This window comes from Sphaerodactylus townsendi, linkage group LG05, assembly GCF_021028975.2.
Source record: "Sphaerodactylus townsendi isolate TG3544 linkage group LG05, MPM_Stown_v2.3, whole genome shotgun sequence".
NCBI lineage: Eukaryota > Metazoa > Chordata > Lepidosauria > Squamata > Sphaerodactylidae > Sphaerodactylus > Sphaerodactylus townsendi.
The window spans coordinates 129,693,327-129,716,654 of record NC_059429.1 but is presented as its reverse complement, the minus strand read 5'-3'; the positions used below and the strand labels follow the sequence as shown (position 1 = coordinate 129,716,654).

General features: G+C 47.1%; 1 protein-coding gene across 1 annotated transcript in view; it reads right to left on the bottom strand.

Moving 5' to 3' along the window:
* Window positions 1-23,328, bottom strand: part of COL20A1 (collagen type XX alpha 1 chain) — a 215,614-nt gene that overhangs the window by 92,983 nt on the left and 99,303 nt on the right. Inside the window, exons 17-20 of the mRNA XM_048497920.1 lie at window positions 16,329-16,471; window positions 14,713-14,842; window positions 11,319-11,375; window positions 5,556-5,594 (exon numbers count right to left, since the gene is read on the bottom strand). Of these exons, the coding sequence (XP_048353877.1) occupies window positions 5,556-5,594; window positions 11,319-11,375; window positions 14,713-14,842; window positions 16,329-16,471 (369 nt within the window). The remainder of the gene's footprint in view (window positions 1-5,555; window positions 5,595-11,318; window positions 11,376-14,712; window positions 14,843-16,328; window positions 16,472-23,328) is intronic.

The following is a 23,328-nucleotide window of genomic DNA, read 5'->3' as shown; positions in this document are numbered from 1 at the left end:
CTGCTTCTGGCACTTATGCACAGTGGCCCCTTTAAGAACCCAGGAGCTGGCCTTTCGATCCTGGAACGCCTCACTCCCCTGCCTCTGCTGCCCACAGGCTGGGATAGCCTCCTGCGCCCTAGTTCTTGCTCTTTACCAAAGCCAGGAGCCTGTGCGTGTCCAACCAGCCTCATGGACAGCGGGATTCGCACTCTGGACAGTTCCATTGTGGAATGGAAAGGGTTACCTTATACTAAAAAAACAAGACACCACCATATCACAATGTGAATTGAAAAGGGAAAGAGGGATTCCATTTGACCACCCCAAAAGGCTATGCTGGGGATCATTGGACCTGCATGGACATCTGCGTGGGTTGCAGACAGTGATGAGAAGGACAATTGCCACAGCAACGCGTGGCTGGGCCCCGCTAGTAGAATCATAAAATCATAGAGTTGGAAGAGACCCCAAGAGCCATCAAGTCCAAACCCCTGCAATCCAGGAACTCACAATCAAAGCGCTCCTGACAGATGGCCATCCGGCCTCTCTTTAAAAACCTCCAAAGAAGGAGACTCCACCACTCCCCGAGACAGTGAATCCCACTGTCGAACAACCCCGACTGTCAGGAAGTTTTTCCTGACGTTTAGGTGGAATCTCTTTTCCTTCCCCTTGAACCCGTTACTCCTGGTCCTAGTCTCTGGAGCTGCAGAAAACAAGCTTGCTCCCTCTTCGACATGACATCCCTTCAAATATCTAAACATGTCTTATCGTGTCACCTCTTAACCTTCTCTTCGCCAAACTAAACATCCCCAGCTCCCCAACTCTCTTTTCGAAGGGCATGGATTCCAGACCTTTGACCATTTTGGTTGCCCTCCTCTGGGCCTGTTCCAGCTTGTCAATATTATGACATTGGGATAAAAATGCAATCTACACCCATATGTGGTTACAACGTCCAGAGGTAAAACACCTGTGGGAAAATGTCATAATGTATATGGAAAAATATGTGAATGTAAAAATAAAGATAAATATAGATCTATTATTTATAGGCATACTGGATTATACAATAATAGAACAAAGGAATAGAACAAAGGAAGAGGAGCAGCAGTGTCGTAGGAGGTTAAGAGCTCGTGTATCTAATCTGGAGGAACCGGGTTTGATTCCCAGCTCTGCTGCCTGAGCTGTGGAGGCTTATCTGGGGAATTCAGATTAGCCTGTACACTCCCACACACGCCAGCTGGGTGACCTTGGGCTAGTCACAGCTTCTCGGAGCTCTCTCAGCCCCACCCACCTCACAGGGTGTTTGTTGCGAGGGGGGAAGGGCAAGGAGACTGTCAGCCCCTTTGAGTCTCCTGCAGGAGAGAAAGGGGGGATATAAATCCAAACTTCTCCTCCTCCTCCTCCTCCTCTTCTTCTTCTCCTCCTCCTCCTCCTCCTCCTCCTCCTCCTTCTCCTTCTCCTCCTCCTTCTCCTTCTCCTTCTCCTTCTCCTTCTCCTTTTTCTTCTCCTTCTCCTTCTCCTTCTCCTTCTTCTTCTTCTTCTTCTTCTTCTTCTTCTTCTTCTTCTTCTTCTTCTTCTTCTTCTTCTTCTTCTTCTTCTTCTTCTTCTTCTTCTTCTTCTTCTATTTAAACTTATGATCAGAGAGGCCCATGCAGTAATAGCATTAGGGTGGAAGGACAAAAGAATCTGGACGATACAGAAATGGTTGGAATATATATGAGAACAAATACAATTGGAAATTTTTGACATGTCAAGAAACCAAATATGGCAAGAAAAACAAAAAGATATGAAGTGGATCTGGACTGAATTCAAAGACCGGTTAAACGAAATTGGAATCACAGAAGAAAACTGGAAAAGAAGATTAGAAAGAATGGACCTGCTGCTGCACATTTAAAGAAGAAAAGAAGAAGGGGGAGGGGGGGGTAGGGGGGGTAAAAGGATATGGAGGATGAAATATAAAGATGTATGATACAAATGTGTAACAATCCAAAATATCAATAAAAAATATTATGACATTGATCCTTGACTGAGGCTATGATAAAGATGATGCTCTCCCAAGGACTCGAGATGACCATCCAATCACAGCCCCAGTGGAACAGAGGCCGGAGTGCTCAAACTCTCGTTTGGTGCCATTTATTTTACCTTATCTGCTTCATTTATAGTCCCCATTTTTGCTGAGACTCAAGGCAAATTGCAGGATATAAACAGTGCAGCCGGACAACAACCCGTGAACCAGGCGTCAGTAGAACCAGATTTAGAGGGCACTGCAAGCAGCACTCTCTAAGGCAACGGTTATACAATAAATACAGGAAGTGAATTACAAGGTAAAGACAATGCAGTAAAAGCAGATGGTATTTACAATAATCATCGCCATGTACAACAATTGTGCTCCGTTCTAAAGGTGCCCTCGGGGCTGTTTGTTCTCTTGCAGTTCTTATCTCATTTAAAAAATGCTCTCTTGAACGTTATGGTTCTGCGTGCTCCGCTGGAAGGAAGAAGAAGAGCTTGGATTTATAATCTGCTTTTCTTTCTCCTGGAAGGAGTCTCAAAGTGGCTGACAAACTCCCTCCTCGCTCCACAACAGATGCCTTGTGAGGTAGGTGGGGCCGAGAGAGTTCAGGGAGAACTGTGGGTGGCCCAAGGTCACCCAGCCGACTTCTTGTGGAAGAGCGGGGAATCAAACCCAGTTCTCAAGATTAGAGCCCTCCTACTCCTAAAGACTATGCCATGCTGACTCTAAGAATTGTGGAAGGCTTTCTGACTTTCTCAGGCAAACCATACCGCAAGCCTGTCTCCAGCCAGGATCAAACTCATGAGAGGGAGAGCAGAAAGGGATGAGTCAGGTCGTTTCCCCACTTACCATCTGCTGTGCGCTACTCTCGCCAAGTAGCGCGGGGTCCTGCAGCACTCCCCACTACAGGGGTGGCGACAACTCAGCCGCCCCGACGCTGCCGCTCTCGCACCCCCTCAGCACGCGTCATTCCTGGCGCTCCTCAAAATGGCGCCTTTTGATGACCTCGCATAGAGAACAGGGTTGTGGGGAAGCCCCGGAGTGCGCCAGAAATGACGCATGCTGAGAGTAGCGCGCAGCAAAGGGTGGTCGATGGTAAGTGGGGAAACGACCTCAGTATGGAGCATTCGTGGCTCTTTCTTACAAGACCAGGGTAACACCGATCACCATTTGAGAGCAGGAAGGAATTTTTCTGCAGGCCAGATTGGCCAGGGATCTTGGAGGGGTTTTTTTTTTGCCTTCCACTGGACACAAAGCAGGTGTCACTGGGGGAGTGAGGGGGAAGGTAGTTTTGAATTTCCTGCATTGTGCAGCGGGTTGGATTGGATGACCTTTGGGGACCCTTGCAGCTCTATGCTTCCGACTGGTCCTTCTTCCCCTGCTCTCAACCTTGTCATTTAATATATTGTCGAAGGCTTTCACGGCCGGATTCAACTGGTTGCGGTGGGTTTTGCGGGCTGTGTGGCCATGGTCTGGTGGATCTTGTTCCTAACATTTTGCCTGCATCTGTGGCCGGCATCTTCAGACTTCTCTCTGGGATACACCTCTGAAGATGCCAGCCACAGATGCAGGCGAAACATTAGGAACAAGATCCACCAGACCACGGCCACACAGCCTGGAAAACCCACCACAACCACTTGTCATCTAAGTTTACCAAAAAATTCTCTTTGGCTATTGTGGATTGTCTGGGCTGTGTGGCCATGGTCTGCTAGTTTTTGCTCCTAACGTCTTACCTCTATGGACGGCATCTTCAAAGGCACATCACGGTAAGATGCGTTTCTCTTCACACTGTGCAGCGGAGAGGAACACATTTTACCTCTGAAATGCCAGCCACAGATGGGGCCACACAGCACCAAAAAAACCCCATAACAGCCAGTTGATTCTGGCTGCGAAAGTCTTTGACAGTACAAAGACTGTCTTATATCCTCCTTGATCTGAGATTGCAAATGCCTTAGCTGACCAGGTGCTCAGGAGCAGCAGCAGCAGAAGGCCATTGCTTTCACCTCCTGCATGTGAGCTCCCAAAGGCACCTGGTGGGCCACTGCGAGTAGCACTGGCGTAATGCCCATTGGGCAAGGTGGGCAGCTGCCCAGGGCATCACCTTGTGGGGGGCATCAAAATGCTGGGTTCGTTTTTGGGTATTTTTAGTGGTTTTCCATTTTTGGCCGGCAGGAAGCGCAGATTTTAGGCTAGCGGCACCACAATTTCAGCGTATCATCAGGAGACTGTCCTTATGGTACCCCCCAAGTTTGGTGAGGTTTGGTTCAGGGAGTCCAAAGTTATGGACTCCCAAAGGGGGTGCCCCTAACCCAAATTGTTTCCAATGGGAGCTAATAAGAGTCCTTTGGGAGTCCATAACTTTGGACTCCTTGAACCAAACCTCACTGAACTTGGGGAGTAGCATAAGGACAGTCTCCCGATGATACACTGAAATTTTGGTGCTGATATGTCTAAAAATGCACCCCCTGCAGGCACCAATGTCCTGGTGCAAAAAAAAATTGGTCGTGGTGGAGTGGCCGCCCATGGGGGGGGGCATCCAACTCAGGTTTTGCCCAGGGCTACAGTTTGCCCAGGGCTGCCTCATTACGCCCCTGGCGAGTAGCAGAGTGCTGGACTAGATGGACTCTGGTCTGATCCAGCAGGCTTGGTCTTATGTTCTTATCTATCTATATAAATCTATCAGTGTGTTTTTCTGCTGACAGGTAATCTTCCAAACTACTGGACCAATTGCTTTGAAATTTTCACACAACGTCGCATTCTCGTGCTGCCAGGTTTCCATACTGTTTCCACACCTCCTGTTGTGTACATGTCACAACTGTCCCCGTTATTGTGTACATGCCACACCTGTGACAGTTGGAACCACAGTTCTGATCCACAACAGTGCCATCTGCTGGCTGTCAAAGCAACACCCTCTGATACAAGGGAACCAACCATGCCTTCCTTGAAAACCACTGCCTTATGGAGTGAAAGGGATGGGGCGGGCCATCTGCACATGGCCCACCCACCCTAGCGGAGGAAGGGGAAGGGGAGGGAGGGTCCAGGGGTTTGCTGGACCAAACGCTGTGAAATTTGAACACAACATAGCTCATGCCTCCCAGCGTGTTTTACGCTAGATAATTCACCTGCAACGGAAGGGAGTGAAAGGGACAGGACCAGCCACCTGGACATGGCCCACCCACCCTAGCAGAGGAAGGGGAATGTTAGGGAGGGACCGGCCGGGTTGCCATGCAAGGGAACGGGAGAGAGGGAGGGGAGGGAGGGGCCCCTTGCCCCTCCCCCCCTTGCAATCATTGTGCAATGACACATGTTCAAACTGTTCGCTTCCCCTTTTCTTTCTTTTCCACTTCACCAGACTTAGCCACAGCAATGCGTGGCCGGGCCCACTAGTGTTCTTATACAAATTCTTTTTGATTTTAAGTACGAGGAGAGGACCTGCTTCATGCATTCTTCTTTCAGCACCTAGATCTGAGGCACCAGCAATTATTACCACCCTTGATCAAGTGCCAGCCGCTCAACGTCTCAAAATGAACAGGACGTTTTGCAACACCACGGAGCACAATCACAGCCATACCTTGTAGAGACCCTTCTGCTGAGTCAAGACCGGGACAGCCTGCAGAACAAAACGAGACAGTGAGGAGGGGACCTGGAAACGATCAATACTATAATTGTTATATGATAACCAAGACACCCACCTCCCCCAAAGTACCTCCAAAGGCAAGTTCCCCACTCATTCTAACACATTCATGGCTCACATCAGATAGATAGTGTGATTGGTATTTAGGATATGCTGCCACAGGAGGTGGTGATGGCCACTAACCTGGATAGCTTTAAAAAGGGCTTGGACAGATTTATGGAGGAGAAGTCAATTTATGGCTACCAATCTTGATCCTCTTTGTTCTGAGATTGCAAATGCCTTAGCAGACCAGGTGCTCGGGAGCAGCAGCAGCAGCAGCAGGCCATTGCTTTCACATCCTGCATGTGAGCTCCCAAAGGCACCTGGTGGGACACTGCGAGTAGCAGAGAGCTGGACTAGATGGACTCTGGTCTGATCCAGCTGGCTTGTTCTTATGTTCTTATAGGCTGGATGGCCATCTGTCAGGAGTGCTCTGACTGTGTGTTCCTGCATGGCAGGGGGTTGGACTTGATGGCCCTTGGGGTCTCTTCCAACTCTATGATTCTGTGATCCTGTGCATATTTATTTGCTGTCTGAAGGTATTCGCTCCACGAGCCCACCCAAAGCTCTAAAATGAAATAATCCAAACCCCCCCCCCCCCACTACACCACAGCTACAGACAATAATATGTTATGGAAATAAATCTATAACCTGCTAAGTTAATAAGTCTTGTGTAACAACACAGGCATACATGCAAGAAACAATAGCAAGTGTAAGAATCTATCCCTGTATACATCAATTGAACAAAAATAGAACATCCAAAGGAGAAATGCATGTGCCAAAATGCGCTCACAAAGACAAGTAATTCCAGTCCTAATATCCTCAGTCCAGTCCTTAAATAATCAGAGATGGGTTCCCTGGTACTTATCTGTTTCGTAGCTTGTCCACTCCATCAGCATCACTTATTCATACTTACCCATTATTGGGATCCAAACGGTTTCCATACATATCGCTCTCTTAAAGGCAAATTATGTTGTAATTTATATGTCCCTTATGCCTGGGCTAAGTGACAAAGTTTTTCAGCTTCAATTTATAGGGTTTACTTGTGGTGGGTTTTCTGGGTGGTGTGGCTGTGGTCTGGAAGATCTTGTTCCTAACATTTTGCCTGCATCTGTGGCCGGCATTTTCAGAGGTGTATCACAGAGGGAAGTCTGTTACACGCTGTGTCTAGAGCAGTGGTTCTCAACCTGTGGGTCACAACCCCTTTGGGGGTCGAGCGACCCTTTCACAGGGGTCGCCTAAGACTCTCTGCATCGGTGTTCTCCATCTGTAAAATGGATAAATGTTAGGGTTGGAGGTCACCACAACATGAGGAACTGTATTAAAGGGTTGCAGCATTAGGAAGGTTGAGAACCACTGGTCTAAAGTTTACTGGGTTTATAGGGTTTACTGTTTGCATGGCTCTAAAATGCCACACTTTTGCCACTGTGGGTGGGATTTCTAGGTGACAAAAGTCGTTTCCCCACTTACCATCGACCACCCTTTGCTGCGCGCTACTCTCAGCAGGCATCATTTTTGGCGCGCTCCCGGGCTTCCCCACGACCCCGAGCTCTGCGTGGGGTCATCAAAAGGCGCCGTTTTGAGGAGCGCCAGGAATGACGCGCACTGAGGGGGTGCGAGAGCGGCAGCGTCGGGGCGGCTGCGTTGTCGCCGCCCCTGTAGTGGGGAGTGCCGCGGGACCCCGCGCTACTTGGTGAGAGTAGCGCACAGCAGATGGTAAGTGGGGAAACGACCAAACTCATTTCCTTCATAGACACTTTGGTGTTCCAAATATCCAGATTATGCTTTAAAGCCCATATCAGTCTTCCTGAATCTTTCCCTACACAGCAGCTTTTTCAGGAAAAAAAATGGCGTGGGGAACTTATCCTCCACCCTGATTTTGTTGCCCATCCTGTGGACTTTATTGTAGATGGTTAAACGATCTATTTTGTGCAAAAACTGAGTACTTTGGCACATGCCAGCCCTTCACCTTTTGGAGGAAATTCTTTTTGCTAAATCTCCACTCATCATTTGAGCCAGGGAGTCCAGAATCGGGAACCACTGCTTGTACAAATCAGAGATAGCGGAGGAGGAATCAAAGGCACTTTGGTGAAGAGTTCTAAAGTGCCCTCCATTGAAACAGGGTTCACCGGAAAAGACTCCTTCAAAAACCAAAGCATGGCAGCTATTTGCTTCAGTGAAAGTTCCAGAGAGTGGGCCCAATCTAGGATCTGAGACGGAGGGGGTCTTTGATGGGACAATCAAAGATACCCCTGAAAAGCAGGACATGCAAGAGAGTGTCCTCCAGTTATTATAATGAGTAATACTTGTTCGTAATATAGCACTCTCAGTACACATGGTGCCTAGTCTCTGGCCGCAAAGAACTTGCAGTCTAGCGTAAGGTGACCAGATGGTCACCTTTGTGAACCGGGATGGGGGTAGGTGGCTGTGCGCGCAGCCGCAGGAGCACACTGCCTTCTGGGGCGCTGCCTTTTCCCGCCCTGTCACAGGGCAGGAAACGGCAAGCCCCAGAAGGCCGTGCTCCTGCGGCCACACGCGCGGGAGGCTGCTGCACTGCCTTGCACCCCAGAAGGCAGTGCGGCAGCCTCCCAAAAAGCGGGACAATTGAAATAACCCGCAGGACGTGGAATAGAATTGTTTGAAGGCGGGACTGTCCCGCCAAAAGCGGGACGTCTGGTCAGCCTGGTCTAGCGGAAGAGATTGGGAGAAGGCCATCTCAAAAAGGAAAGTCTGGAAACGGATTCCCATGGCCACAAATCTGCAATCTTTTCCCCAGTGGCTGGTCTCCTTATGGGAAGCAGCAGGATCATGAGCACAGTTTGAGTCGGGCACTTGTGAAGAGGCCAAGGGGACTTGCCAGCTCTGAGTTTAAGCAGGTCATTTCCCCTGGCGGGGGCAAACCATACATAGAGGATGCCGTACATGGGAGTGGAGAATATCTGTCTCTTCCAAGCAACACCCAAGCAGATCTTCCTTAGAAGAAGAAGAAGAAGAAGAAGAAGAAGAAGAAGAAGAAGAAGAAGAAGAAGAAGAAGAAGAAGAAGAAGAAGAAGAAGAAGAAGAAGAAGAAGAAGAAGAAGAAGAGAAGAAGAGGAGGAGGAGGAGGAGGAGGAGGAGGAGGAGGAGGAGGAGGAGGAGTTTGGATTTATATCTCCCCTTTCTCTCCTGTAGGAGACTCAAAGGGGTTTACAATCTCCTTGCCCTTCCCCCCTCACAACAAACACCCTGTGAGGTGGGTGGGGCTGAGAGAGCTCAGAAGAGCTGTGACTAGCCCAAGGTCACCCAGCTGGCGTGTGTGGGAGTGTACAGGCTAATCTGAATTCCCCAGATAAGCCTCCACAACTCAAGCGGCAGAGCTAAGAATCAAACCCGGTTCCTCCAGATCAGAGTGCACCTGCTCTTAACAACCCCACTGGGCTTAGACAAACCAGAGGAACATCATAATTCCCAAACCATTCATAAAATGAGAAATTCAGATTCGCGTGGCCTCAATTTGCCTCAGGGTCCTGTACGGATGGGAGAGGATTAACCGTTTAACTCCCACGGTTCAAAACCAGGCTCACTTCATTGTGCTAGCATTTTAAGGGTGAAAATGTGTCCTCAGATTTAAAGCTGCAATAGAGCACAGGAGTTGGGCTTGAATGGTGAATTTTTCTTGAGGCTGGACGCTTCTGCCCCGCGCGTTCAGCCACAAGGCAAACAGAGGCAGCACAAAACTACAGGCTACATTTTCTGGATAAACTGAGATGTCGAGTCCATTTTATTCCCCGGAATCTGACCTTCAGCATGGTTATTATTAGAGCTGATCCAAATAGAGGAGAAAATGTCAAGTGCAAAACCTGGTCACCCTACATGTCACACTTCCCTAATTTTGGCAGTCATTTGGCTAAGGGTTGGGATTTTGCAAGCGTCTGACACACTCCAGCCACAAAAGGGTTAACGGTTTGTATGTAAACAAGCTACTGAAGTCAGTGTTTATGACCTGGTCTATTGATTAGCAATTGGTCAGTCAGACACCCATCGCTTACACGTTAGTGAGCACGTACATCCGAACGTATAAAGTTCACTCTGGGCCTTTCCCCACTTACCTTAAGCCCTGCGCTACTTGAGGAGAGTAGCGCGGGGTCCCCTGGCATTCCCCATGAAAGGCTGGCCCGGCGCTTGCAACAACCGCCCGGCAGCTGCCGGCTGTTGCACCCCCCCCCTCAGCGCACGCAGCATCCCACAAGCGCTCTTGTAAAGAGCGCCTTTTGATTGACCTGCCGATTGCAGAAGCGGCGAGGAGTGCGGATGAAGACTCTTCGGTCACTTACGAAGATACTGCGCGCTGAGAGCTTGGCAGCGTGGCATAGAGAGATCAAATTGAGAGTGGGAAACATGCCCTCTGCTGCTTTGTTTAGAGCGAATACGACACCAGAGAGAGGAAACGCGCGAGCGCAGACATCATGTGAGACAGCAGACATAAGAACATAAGGACATAAGAACAAGCCAGCTGGATCAGACCAGAGTCCATCTAGTCCAGCTCTCTGCTACTCGCAGTGGCCCACCAGGTACCAAGATGTAACCAAATGTACAGTAATGTAGATGTGTAACAGGAAAGAAAGGATTTCTTATTTCCATGTAACCCTCCCTTTATAGTTAGTAAACTCATTTATAAAAAAGCAACTGAGAATCTGTCTCCTGTTCAACTCTGCTTACACACACACACACACGCACGCACGCACGCACGCACGCACGCACGCACGCACGCACGCACACACACACACACACCCACCCCAGAATCATCCAGCATCCTGTTGCCAGGCTCCCAGTGATCCCGAATGGCGTCTGCACCCACCATGCAAGCAGCGAGAAGGGCAATACAAGTTCCTATAATCCGTTTATGTTGCTAGTGCAAAAGGGACCAATATGAAGAAATGTTGGTATTTCCTTCTTAGTCCAGGACGACGGCCCTAGAGCCTTGCAAAATGCCCCTCTCCGCTCCTACCCCCTCCCCAATGTCAACCTGAAAGTTGGCAAAAACATTTATTGCTATTACTTGGCCCAGACAGTTCCAGTCCAATTCTTTGCTGCACTTCTCTGACAAACATCCTAGAGAAACCTTTGCTGTTACAGAGAAAGCCGCAAAACCCATTTCAGTAACATCTGTATTTTACAATTTACTCCCCAGCAGATTTTTTTATAGCCTCGTTTGCTCAACATTTGCTACGGAATCCTCTCCCCGTTGTGTTTTATAGCCAGTCGTTTCAAGAGACACCCCGGCGATCTCACTTGCGTTAATAAAACATTTTAAATAGGGGGAATTTAACGGGAACGGGTTTCTGAAATAGGTTTGCAGCCTCCCTTTCTGCCAAGGACACGGAAATAAATATGCCCTTGCTGCATAATGCCAGACATTTGTGGCAAACAACTCCACACCTTGTGGATCTGCATTTGCTTCAACAACCGAGTGAAAACGCCTCCCATGACTTCAAATTGCAGCAAGATTTTGCTGAGTCCTGGAAAAGAACTTTACACATTTCAAAATCTGGCCATCAGACTCCTGCCGCTGGATTCCAAAGGAACTTTATTATTTTTTACACCATTCCAGGAAGACTGCACAAAAAACCCTACTAGTTTTTGCAATGGAAAGGAAAAAGAGTAGAATCATAGAGGCCTTACCATCAGCTTTGAAAGGGACCGATCCTCTTGATAGGGGCAGCCTGGCCAAGGTTGAGGCTAGCAAAAATCAAACAAACATGCCAAATGATGCAGTTATCCAAACGAAACCCAAACAAAAATTATTCTAATCCCACATTCCAAAAGGGGAACTAGATAGTCAAGAAATATACATTTTTAGGACAGCCTGAAATACATCTGGAGATATTTTCCCCATCCTTCAGGTCGCGGCTGGTCCATTATGCACAGAACATCACAAAAAATATATATGTGGGACATCTTTGTCATGCCCCCGGAGCAGCTCTTATTATTTTCTTATTAAGTCTCAGTTGTCCCTATAGCTAGTATGGGTATAGTGTTCTAAGGGAGGAAATTTTAGTTAGACCCTGTCCCTTTAAGAAATCTCCCCAGAGGCAGTCTTCTTTTCATTACCCAGAAACGCCCCTGTTTAGCTCAGTCAGTCTAAGGTGCCAGTGGAGTTGGAAGGCTGCAATAGCTGGTATGTCTATGGTGTATAGTCTAAGGCACAGGTGTCAAACTCGCGGCCCTCCAGATGTTCATGGACTACAATTCCCATCAGCCTTTGCCAGTATAGCCAATGCTCATGTTGGGAGGGACTGATGGGAATTGTAGTTCATGAACATCTGGAGGGCCACGAGTTTGACACCCCTGGCTAAGATATTAACAGAAAGTAGAATCCAGATAAAGGACATGAAAGGAACCAAGAGGAAGCACAAAGTGGTCTTTCTTGGAAGAAGTCAAGAAAGAATAAAAGTCTCAAGCTTCAAGTTGTTCCAGTCAAGCAAGTACCTTATCTTAGTCCAGGGATAGGGAACCTGCGGCTCTCCAGATGTTCAGGAACTACAATTCCCATCAGCCCCTACCAGCATGGCCAATTGGCCATGTGGCTGATGGGAGTGCTGGTATCTGGAGAAACACGAGTTCCTGCCTTAGTCAGACCTTAGGAGGTTGGGGTTGCCAATTCTTCTGAGCAATAAACTTTTTTTTAAAATTGTTACACCGTGTTTGTGAGTCTCCCACTCTGTTCTGGCCAAGTACAGGGGCACCTAAGACTGTTTTTACTTGGGGAACAGAACAGTCTTAAAAAGAGGCAACTGCCTCTTTTCAATCCGCACATCTAAAAGAAGATGTCCAGGGGATGTCTTAAAACGAGGCGGCTTCTAGTATGCTTTCCAGACAGCAAAGGCATCAGAGGGGGAAAGAGGCCATTTCTCGCCCACCTGTTTTGCTCTCTGGTTAGTTTCACCCTCCGCTTGTGTAACCCCCATCCTCAGAATGGGTTGACCCAGTAAGGAGTGGAGACTCAAAGCAGCAAGAGGCTGCAGCAGACCTCATGTAGTTGGAGGAGACAAGGCTACCAGACTCGGACCTTGGTTGTATAAGCCCTTAACACCTTGTTAAGGTAACTGCAATATTGTTGGGAACTACTGGGAAGGTAGTTGTTTGTTTTTGCTATGTTGTAAATGTTGGAGTTTATTGTTTCGGGGTTTCTTTTTGTGGTTGTAATGGGTGAGAGTTCTCCTGGAAACCTTTATCATGTTGAATCCTGTTCATCAAGCCCTTGGCGTCTTCAGGAGCCAACCCACTTGCAAAGAAGAATTGGACTTGACAGTATCAGTAGACTGTAAATATAAGGACTTGAAAATGCAACCTGAACAGGACCTTGAAGTGTGATGTTAAACGTTGATGTTATATGTTAAGAGAAGTAAACTATTTTGTTTAAACTTAGTTCTTTGCAACTCCTTCCAAGTACTGTCCCACAGAACCCACAGAAAGAGGTTACACTTGCACCCGCCATTTTGTGTGCAGATGAAGGGATTCTCCCTGCCACCATTTGCTGAAGTTTGCTCCAGGATGTTTGCTCTGCAGGCTCCAATGCAGGGCTCCTTTTCAGTCCCAAAATTACATAGTTGTACTCAGCTGATTCCAGCACTATATAATTTTCCTTTTTAAAATTTTTTTTTGAGGAGCTATCTTTGTACTTGATGTTGCTGTGCTATTGTGTTTAACATTAAGTGTGTCCAGCTGAAGACCAGTGAAGAAACATGTTTATTACTTGCATTGTGCAAATATTAGCACAGTTAACAATACGGTGAGGTAGTTTAGCCTAACAATGGTCGTTTCCCCACTTACCTCGACCAAAGGTTGCTGAGCGCTACTCCCAGCGTGCATCGTTTCTGGCGCGCTCCCGGGCTTCCCCACGACCCCGAACTCTGCGTTTTGAGGAGCGCCAGGAATGACGTGCGCTGAGGGGGCGCAACAGCGGCAGCGTCGGGGCGACTGCGTTGTCTCCGCCCCTGTAGTGGGAAGTGCCGGGGGACCCCGTGCTACTTGCGCAGAGGGAGAGTAGCACACAGCAGCAGGTAAGTGGGGAAACGACCAATGACTGGATGGAAATACTGTGGAGATGTAAATTTAATAAAATGAGCTAATTTTGGCCATAAGGGTGCTGTGATGTTGTGACATGCACAGTCTTTCAATTTATTCATTTATGAAGAACAGTTGGTTTTTATACCTCACTTTTCTCTATCGTAAGGAATCTCAAGGCGGCTAACAAAATTCTTTCCCTCCCTCTCCTCACAACAGACAACTTGTAAGGCAGGTGGGGCTGAGAGAGTTTTGAGAGAACTAAGACTAGCCCAAGTTAACTCGGCAGACTTAATGTGGAAAAGCAGGAAAATCAAATACGATTTTCCAGATTAGAGTCTTCTGTTCTTAACCACTATACCACACCGGCTCCCATGTTTACATTTATAACCCACCTTTCCTCATGGTTCAATATGGATTACAATAAATCATCACTGTAGCCTACTTCACAGGACTGTTGTGAAATAAAAACAGGCTGCCCTGAACATCTTGGAAGAACTGTGGGATCAAAGTGAAACAGATAACCTTTGATATCCTTGTAGAAAGCATTTCAATCTGTCCACTACATTTTACCACACGGTTCTTTTAAGGCGATCCTAGCAGGATACATGGATGGTTCTTTCACTACAATCTTGTGAAGCAGAAGGCGTAGTGGCTAAGAGCAGTGGCTAAGAGCAGGTGCATTCTGATCTGGAGGAACCGGGTTTGATTCCCAGCTCTGCCGCCTGAGCTGTGGAGGCTTATCTGGGGAATTCAGATTAGCCTGTGCACACCCACACACGCCAGCTGGGTGACCTTGGGCTAGTCACAGCTTCTTGGAGCTCTCTCCGCCCCACCAACCTCACGGGGTGTTTGTTGTGAGGGGGGGAAGGGCAAGGAGATTGTAAGCCCCTTTGAGTCTCCTACAGGAGAGAAAGGGGGGATATAAATCCAAACTCCTCCTCTTCTTCTTCTAAGCATATTTGCAGGGAAAATACAAAAAAGCTAAATTACCTGCTGTTTTTCTTACCTGTCTGGCCAGTTGCAGAGATAGGATCGCTCTCTCCTGTGGCATACACTGCAAAAATAGTCACTGTGTACCTCGTGCCAGGAAGGAGTGAGTGAAGAGTAACAGCCCGGCTTTTACCTGGAAGCACTATCTGTCAGGGAAAACAAGGTAACTTTTACAGCTTAGCCAAATACATCTTTTTTGATATCCAATGGTGATTTGGATAACACACAATTTGAGACCAGGATGTATCCAGGGATATTTCACCTGGAAATTTTTACACACACTCTCTCACCGGTTGTTGCTCAGTATATCAGGCCTCATATCTCTTTTTATCTCATCTGGTGGGCCACTGCGAGTAGCAGACTGCTGGACTAGATGGACTCTGGTATGATCCAGCAGGCTCTTTCTTATGTTCTTATGTTCTTAATGAACTCAAGCAGGCATACAAAATTCCCACTTCCCCTTTTCCCCCGTCACAACAACTCTGTCGGGTAGAAGGTTAAGAGGATGTGACTGGCATAAGGATGCCCAACAATTCTTCACCACTGTGTGGAGATTCGAACTCGAGTCTCCGAGGTCCTGGCCAAACCACTATGCCACTTGGGCAGCCTCACATTGTCAGCTCTGGTTTTTACACTGAAAACTACTATATAATCTCTGTTATCCCCAACCCTTCCAAACTTCTGGATGGATCTCATTCGTTCTTGAGGAAACTCAGGGCAAAGTCTGCGAGGCAGCCTGGTCATTCAACCACCTGGTGAGACAGGCTTACTGGTAACCTTTTCCAAAGTTTAAGCCGTGATCATGAACGCATGAAGTTGGCAGAGGGAGATATAATCACAGCAGCAAGCTTATGCATATCACTATAGAATCTATAGGTGGACACATATGCAGAATCCCTGCTCTCTTTCTCTCTCTTTCTTACATGGGGCTCTCCCAAATTCTCAGTTTCCCCTATTCAAAATTCTTGTTTCTTCTTGCAGTTTTTTTTAGTACGGCATCAATATATTTGCTCCCTCTAGTGGTTGATTCAATACACGACAGGTTTATGTTTAGCGTAAAAACCTGCAGTTTAAATCTGCAGGGAAATGTGCGGGATGTCAATCTGTTTGATAGCGAATCGCTGACTAGCGGGAGCAGAAGTCACGAGGAACTAAAAAAAAACCCTGAAAAAACACACTGGCATCTTCAGAGGCATGTCACGGTGAGATCCAACCCAAAGAGAAACCGACAGAGAGAAACACCGTGACCTACCTCTGAAAATGCCAGCCATAGATACGAGTGGGACGTTAGGAGCAAAAACTACCAGACCACGGCCACCTGGCCTGGAAAACCCACAACAGCCAGTTGATTCTGGCAGTGAAAGCCTTCGACAATACATTTGCAAAGTGTTCCATTTTTTAACTCCAGGATTCAAGAACGCATTTGAATTTGTTTTACTTCGAATGGCTTTTTTGTTGTCGTCGTTGCCAAATAGTTTATACTTTTTATTGGAAACTCTCCTGACTCCTGCACAGTGAGGTGAGGCACAAATTTGAGATACCAAACAAACGATCTATTCTCCTTTTGCAGTGAGTGGCTGAAAGAATCTTCTCGGCCCAAGTGAGACGATATTACCCTCTCCAAAAACCCACCATCTCCTGGCCGTTCGGGCTTGTTTCTGGAGCGTAGGTGATTCTGTAGTGCTGAACTGCGCCATCTGGGGGACTCCAGTGGACCTGCAGGCTGTTGGGGGTTTCCGAATCCACAAAGATTGCCACAGGCGGATTCTTGGCAGCTGCAATGAAATAAAAGGACACGGGGAAACTGGGAAGAAGGCCTCAGAGAACTGGGAAGAAGGCCTCAGAGAAGTGCAACAAAATATGCCTTCAGTTGTGCCAAGAGCAACAGACTTTAACAGTATATTTGATGGCATCTGAGCTTTTATTCATGCAAGCTGGTACTGTGAAATACATTTTTAACCATTAAGATGCTGGGGTGGAAAGTGAAATCAAGTCGCAGCAGGCTTATGGAAATCTATGGTCCAACAGAAGAGGAGGAGGAGGAAGAGGAGGAGGAGTTTGGATTTATACCCCATTTTTCTCTCCTGTAAGGACTCAAGGTGGCTTACAAGCTCCTTCCCCTTCCTCTCCCCAGGTTTGATTCCCTACTTCTCCACATGAGCTGTGGACTCTATTCTGGTGAACCATGTTTGTTTCCCCACTCCTACGTTTTTGCTGGGTGACCTTGGGCTAGTTACAGTTCTTCAGAACTCTCTCAGCCTTACCTACCTCACAAGGTGTCTGCTGTGGAGAGAGGAAGGAGTTTGTAAGCTGCCTTGAGTCTCCTTACAGTAGAAAAAGGTGGGGTATAAATCCAAACTCTTCTTCTTCTTTCAATCTGGAGAACTGGGCTTGTTCCCCCGCTTTTACACATGAAGCCTACTGGGTGATTTTGGTTCTCTCAGAACTCTCTCAGCCCCACCTACCTCACAAGGTGTCTGCTGTGGAGAGAGGAAGGGAAAGGAGATTGTAAGCTGCCTTGAGTCTCCTTACAGTAGAAAAAGGTGGGGTATAAATCCAAACTCTTCTTCTTCTTCCAATCTGGAGAGAAAAAGGTGGGGTATAAATCCAAACTTTTCTTCTTCTTCCAATCTGGAGAACTGGGCTTGTTCCCCCGCTTTTACACATGAAGCCTACTGGGTAATTTTGGTTCTCTCAGAACTCTCTCAGCCCCACCTTCCTCACAAGGTGCCTGTTGTGGGGAGAGGAAGGGAAAGGAGCTTGTCAGCTGCTTTGAAACTCCTTATGGTTGAGAAGAGGAGGGTATAAATCCAAACTCTTCAATGTCTTCAGTGACGACATCTGCTTTTTGACACTCATAGAGGTCCCCTCCCAGACACAAACAAATGTACCAACAAGGCACTTTGGTACACTGATGCTCTGGCAGAGAGCCTTCAGTTCGTAAGATGAAAACTAGGTCATCTTTTTTTTAAAAAAAAAAAATCAGAGTCTCAGAGTGCAGGAAGGAGCAGAGGCAGGCAAGCGTTCAAAAGCATTCTGCACGGACCTGGTACATCTTTTAAAATCCCAAATATCAGCTTTCCATCTTAAATTAGGGTGCAGGGGAAAAGGGCCCTTTGCTTTGCCAAAGCAAGTTCACAACGATTTCTAGCTGTGTAAGGCTGAACACACTCAAACGAAGTCGACTTTGTAAGAAAAAGGAACGGACTTTATTGATAGATGTTGCCCTAGCTACAGGGTGCTGGAACTGAGGGTGGCGTAGGAGGTTAAGAGCTCATGTATCTAATCTGGAGGAACCGGGTTTGATTCCCAGCTCTGCCACCTGAGCTGTGGAGGCTTATCTGGGGAATTCAGATTAGCCTGTGCACTCCCACACATGCCAGCTGGGTGACCTTGGGCTAGTCCAGGGGTAGGGAACCTGCGGCTCTCCAGATGTTCAGGAACTACAATTCCCATCAGCCCCTACCAGCATGGCCATGGCCTACCAGCATGGCCATGCTGACAGAGGCTGATGGGAATTGTAGTTCCTGAACATCTGGAGAGCCGCAGGTTCCCTACCCCTGGGCTAGTCACAGCTTCTCAGAGCTCTCTCAGCCCCACCTACCTCACAGGGTGTTTGTTGTGAGGGGGGAAGGGCAAGGAGATTGTCAGCCCCTTTGAGTCTCCTGCAGGAGAGAAAGGGAGGATATAAATCCAAACTCTTCTTCTTCTATATATGGGATGTGTGAGTGGGCGGGCCTTTGCAGTGGCGGGAACCAGGGGATTTGGAGAAATGAAACTAACAGGGGATTAGGAGAAAGGAAACTTCCCGGTAGTCCTGACACTAGTAGATCCACTAGCAGATCCACACACCCCAACTCAATATCAAGCCAGCTGTCATTAACTTGAAATCAAAGAAGCTTAGATTCGAAACTTCTTAGATTCGAAATGCAGGTAAATGAGATTCGGCCGTCGTGGCAGCAAAATGGGAGAAGACAGCCAGGGCAGTTATTATTAGAGCATTAGGACAGGATTGGAATGCCAGCCTCCAGGTGGGATTTGGAGATCCCCCAGAATTACAATTTTTCCTGGAGAAAATGGATACTTTGGGGGTATACTCTATGGCCTTGTACCCCACTGAGTTTCCTGTCTCCTCCAGGCTTCAGCCCCAAATCTCCAGCAGTTTCCCATCCTAGATCATATAAGAACATAAGAACACAAGAACTAGCCTGCTGGATCAGACCAGAGTCCATCTAGTCCAGCTCTCTGCTACTCGCAGTGGCCCACCAGGTGCCTTTGGGAGCTAACGTGCAGGAGGTGAAAGCAATGGTCTTCTTCTGCTGCTGTTGCTCCCGAGCACCTGGTCTGCTAAGGCATTTGCAATCTCAGATCAAGGAGGATCAAGATTGGTAGCCACAGATCGACTTCTCCTCCATAAATCTGTCCAAGCCCCTTTTTAAAGCTATCCAGGTTAGTGGCCATCACCCCCTCCTGTGGCAGCATATTCCAAACACGAATCACACGTTGCGTGAAGAAGTGTTTCCTTTTATTAGTCCTAATTCTTTCCCCCAGCATTTTCAATGGATGCCCCCTGGTTCTAACTTTACCTCTCAATCCCCACCAGTGGTCAGGGGGACAAGACTTTTTCAGAAGTGACACATCATCTACAGGAATGCCCTTTCCCCTGAGGTTACCGTGATCTGGCACCTACATTGCTTTCTTTTAAGGATCAAGCCCGAACGTTTCTGTTGACCCAGCTTTTCATTAAGGGGCTGGGTTTTTTAAAACAAGTTTGTCACATGCTTTTAATCGGAAATCTGCTATTCATTTTAAGCCGCTGAATGTTTTAGGCTTTCTTGCCTTGCCTGGGTTTCTAATTAACAACTTGTTTTTATTATATTTGATTTTGTAAGAAACCTCCGGCAGTCCCCCGAAGAAGCTGCATACAATTTTCCTAAGTACATAAATACCGGCCCATTTCATTACGCAAATAAAATGCAGTTTTACGCCTTGAATACTGAAAGCAGTCTATTTATTCTAGGTCATTTTTTTGAAGCATTCTTCAGGCACCTCCTAAGTAAAATATAAACATTTACAATGCATTTGCAACTGTAAAATATTATTTAGTATAGAGCTTCAAACAGGGTAACAACTCAATTTCAAAAGGCCTTTCTCAGTTTAAAAGACGTCTTTAGGAGTCACCAGAGGCCCTGCAGTGAGTGGGGTGAATGTAATTCCAGAGGGAGGGAGTTCCAAAGGTTATACTCTGTTCCACAGAAAGATGTTAATATGGTCGATTGAGGTAGAGTGGTGGAGAAAATTGTATGCTTCCACTTTAAAATATAGTCCCGAAAGAATATGAAAATTACCATTCATTTTTATGCGCTGCCTTTGTCAAAAGCATCAATTTTCTGCATTACTACACACGGTACTTTGACACAAGAGCATTTATAGTTCATTGAATGACTTTCAAACAGATGGGAGGAGCAGGGCTAGGTTGGCACTAGGACCCAGATGAAGCATTCTTTAACAAACAGGGTCCAGCATGCTTTGTTCTGCGGTGGAGGAGGAATATACTATCATACTTTCATATTTCTGTGGAACAGAATATAGTGATGCATGAACAGCCACTGGTTCACAATGAATCCTACCCCCCCCCCCCCAGTTGTGAAGAGGGACCTAAATAGTTGAGCATTAGTTCAATAGTTTCTCGCAGTGGTTTCTACACTGAAAAAGGTACGGGATCAGAGGTGGGATCCAGCAGGTTCTCACAGGTTCCCGAGAGTAGGTTACTAATTATTTGTGTGTGCCGAGAGGAGGTTACTAATTGGTGATTTTGCCACGTGATTTTTGCCTTAGTTACACCCCTCCTCTCAGCAGTAGCGCGCAGAACTTGAAGCAGTCTAGCAGGAGGTGCACCGGCGTGCGTGGCAGCCTGCGCCTGCGTGCATTTGTTTCCCCCTCAAGGACCGGCGCAGCGGCTGTGTCCTTGCCACAGCCCCGCCCAGGAATGCCCCGCCCCGTAATGCCCGGTCATGCCCCCTTTGTGCCCCGCCCAGCTCCATTGGCACTACACCACAGTTTGAATCCCACCACCATGGGAACCTGTTACTAAAATCTTTGGATCCCACCACTGTACGGGATTCAAACTGAGCATTGAAACAGCACCGGCCAAAACCTCTGACGAGTTCTGCAATAGCCTTGAGACAAATCCCAGGAAAGACGGGGGAAAAAAACATAGCAAGCCGAAGGAAAGAAAGCAGATTTGCTCAGAAAGTTCCCAAGAGCCCGGCCGAATCTTGACAACATATTCTTGACAGGTGGACGAAAGGTCAAAGGTTCTGAGGCTGCTGGTAGAGAGGGGAACAAATGTTCGTAGACACAAAGGGTGCCATCTGTGCCGGGCACTGTGAATTTGCCTGAACCTCTCTCCCTTCTGGAGGACTGAGCAACCTTGTGATGCCCCTTAGACCAGTGATGGCGAACCTTTTCGAGACCGAGTGCCCAAATTGCAACCCAAAACCCACTTATTTATTACAAAGTGCCAACACGGCAATTTAACCTGAATACTGAGGTTTTCGTTTAGACATGCACTACTCGAGAGTAAGCTTGGTGGTAGTCATTGGCTTTGCTTTGAAGCAACCGTGCAACTCTTCGAGCGGGTCAGTCACGACCCTAGGAGGGTTTACTCAGAAGCAAGCCCCATTGCCAGCAACCGAACTTACTCCCAGGTAAAGGATTGCGCATTAGTTCTTCGCATGAAAATCAGTGGGGTTTAACAGCGCTTAACAGGGTTACCTACACTGCTTCCCCAAAACTAGGTCTTAGGTTTAATGCTAATAATTGAGCCCAGTGGCCCAGGCCAGCCTAGATGTGCGTGTGGGAGGGGGGGTTACTTTGTTTGCACATGCCCTCAGAGAGGGCTCTGAGTGCCGCCTCTGGCACCCGTGCCACAGGTTCGCCACCACTGCCTTAGACTAATTGGCAAAACTGTCGCATCCAAATCCATGAACGACAAGAGCTCTCTATTACAGACCCGATAATGTTGTTTATTTCACAAGTCAGGGCCAGGCCAAGGTATTGAGCTCCCCACAGCAAGGCGTTAGTTTGCCGCTTCTGCTGCAGCTTTTCCGCCCACATCGGTTTCTAAGCAGCACAAACGGAGCTGCTGGAACATAACCCGCCATTGCCTGGGATATAACTTTCTTTCATTTTTAATTGAACGTGAGGGAGATCATATTTGTTCCTTGCGAGGGATCGCAGCTCCGCGGGAGGATGCGTTTTAATGGGCATAACGATTGCTTCCCTTATAAACGAAAAAGGGGGGGGGGGTTGTGGCACCTCAAAGACTAATGTTATAGCAGAGATAATTGCTGGATTTAACAGGAGCTTTAATTATATTAAGCAGAGCTTGAACAGACACTGTTACGGCTGCTGGGAAGGGTAACAGCACTTATCTTGTACTTTTGAGTTTTGCACAGGAATGTCACGGACGGCATGCCTTGCGTTTTCATACCCAGAATCATTGAGTCTGTCATCTGCACCTCTATAACTGTGTGGTTTGGTTCTGCAACCCAACAAGATCGACACAGACTTCAGAGAATAATCAGAACTGCAGAAAAAACAATTGCTGCTAACCTGTCTTCCATTGAGGACCTGTATACTGCACGGGTCAAAAAAAGGGCTGTGAAAATATTTACTGGCCCCTCGCATCCTGGACATAAACTGTTTCAACTCTTACCCTCTAAATGTCGCTACAGAGCACTGCACACCAAGACAACTAGACATAAGAACAGTTTTTTCCCGAATGCCATCACTCTGTTAAACAAATAATTCCCTCGATAATGTCAAACTATTTATTATATACTTATTATATAATTACTGCACTACTTTTTTCATCATTCCTATTACCCATCTCCTCCCACTTGTGACTGTATGACTGTAGCCTGTGCTGGCATTTTATTTTATTTTATTTTATTTTATGATTTTACATTTTATGTTTTTCATTACTACTTATTGTTTCCTGATTGCTTACTAGACCTATATGACAATCATTAAGTGCTGTACCTTATGATTAAGTGCTGTACCTTATGATTAAGTGCTGTACCTTATGATTCTTGACAAATGTATTTTTCTTTTATGTACACTGAGAGCATATGCACCGGAGACAAATTCCTTGTGTGTCCAATCACACTTGGCCAATAAAGATTCTATTCTATTCTATTCTATTCTATTCAGTTAAAACCCACCCTTCGCTTCACAATCCTCTCCCCATAGATCCATCTGTTTGCTGACGGAATTGCCGACTGCCAGGAGGTGAAATGTCTTGTCCCCTTAATACAGGAAGGACCAATGAACTGTTATTGACCAGAAAATTTTACTGATCTCCTTTTCATGGCAAAGCTCCAACTGTGGCCCCTTCCGCACATGTAGTAGAACAATGCACTTTCAATCCACTTTTCACAATTGTTTGCAAGTGGATTTTGCTATTCTGCACAGCAAAATCCAGCTGCAAAGTGGATTGAAAGTGGATTAAAAGTGCATTGTTCTGCAGGTGTGGAAAGAATCTGTGTCTTCCAGACCTTAAGTCTGTGTTTATGCAAAAGGACATTTACATTTCATTCCCGTTACCCGGGATGACCAAGCAAGGAGA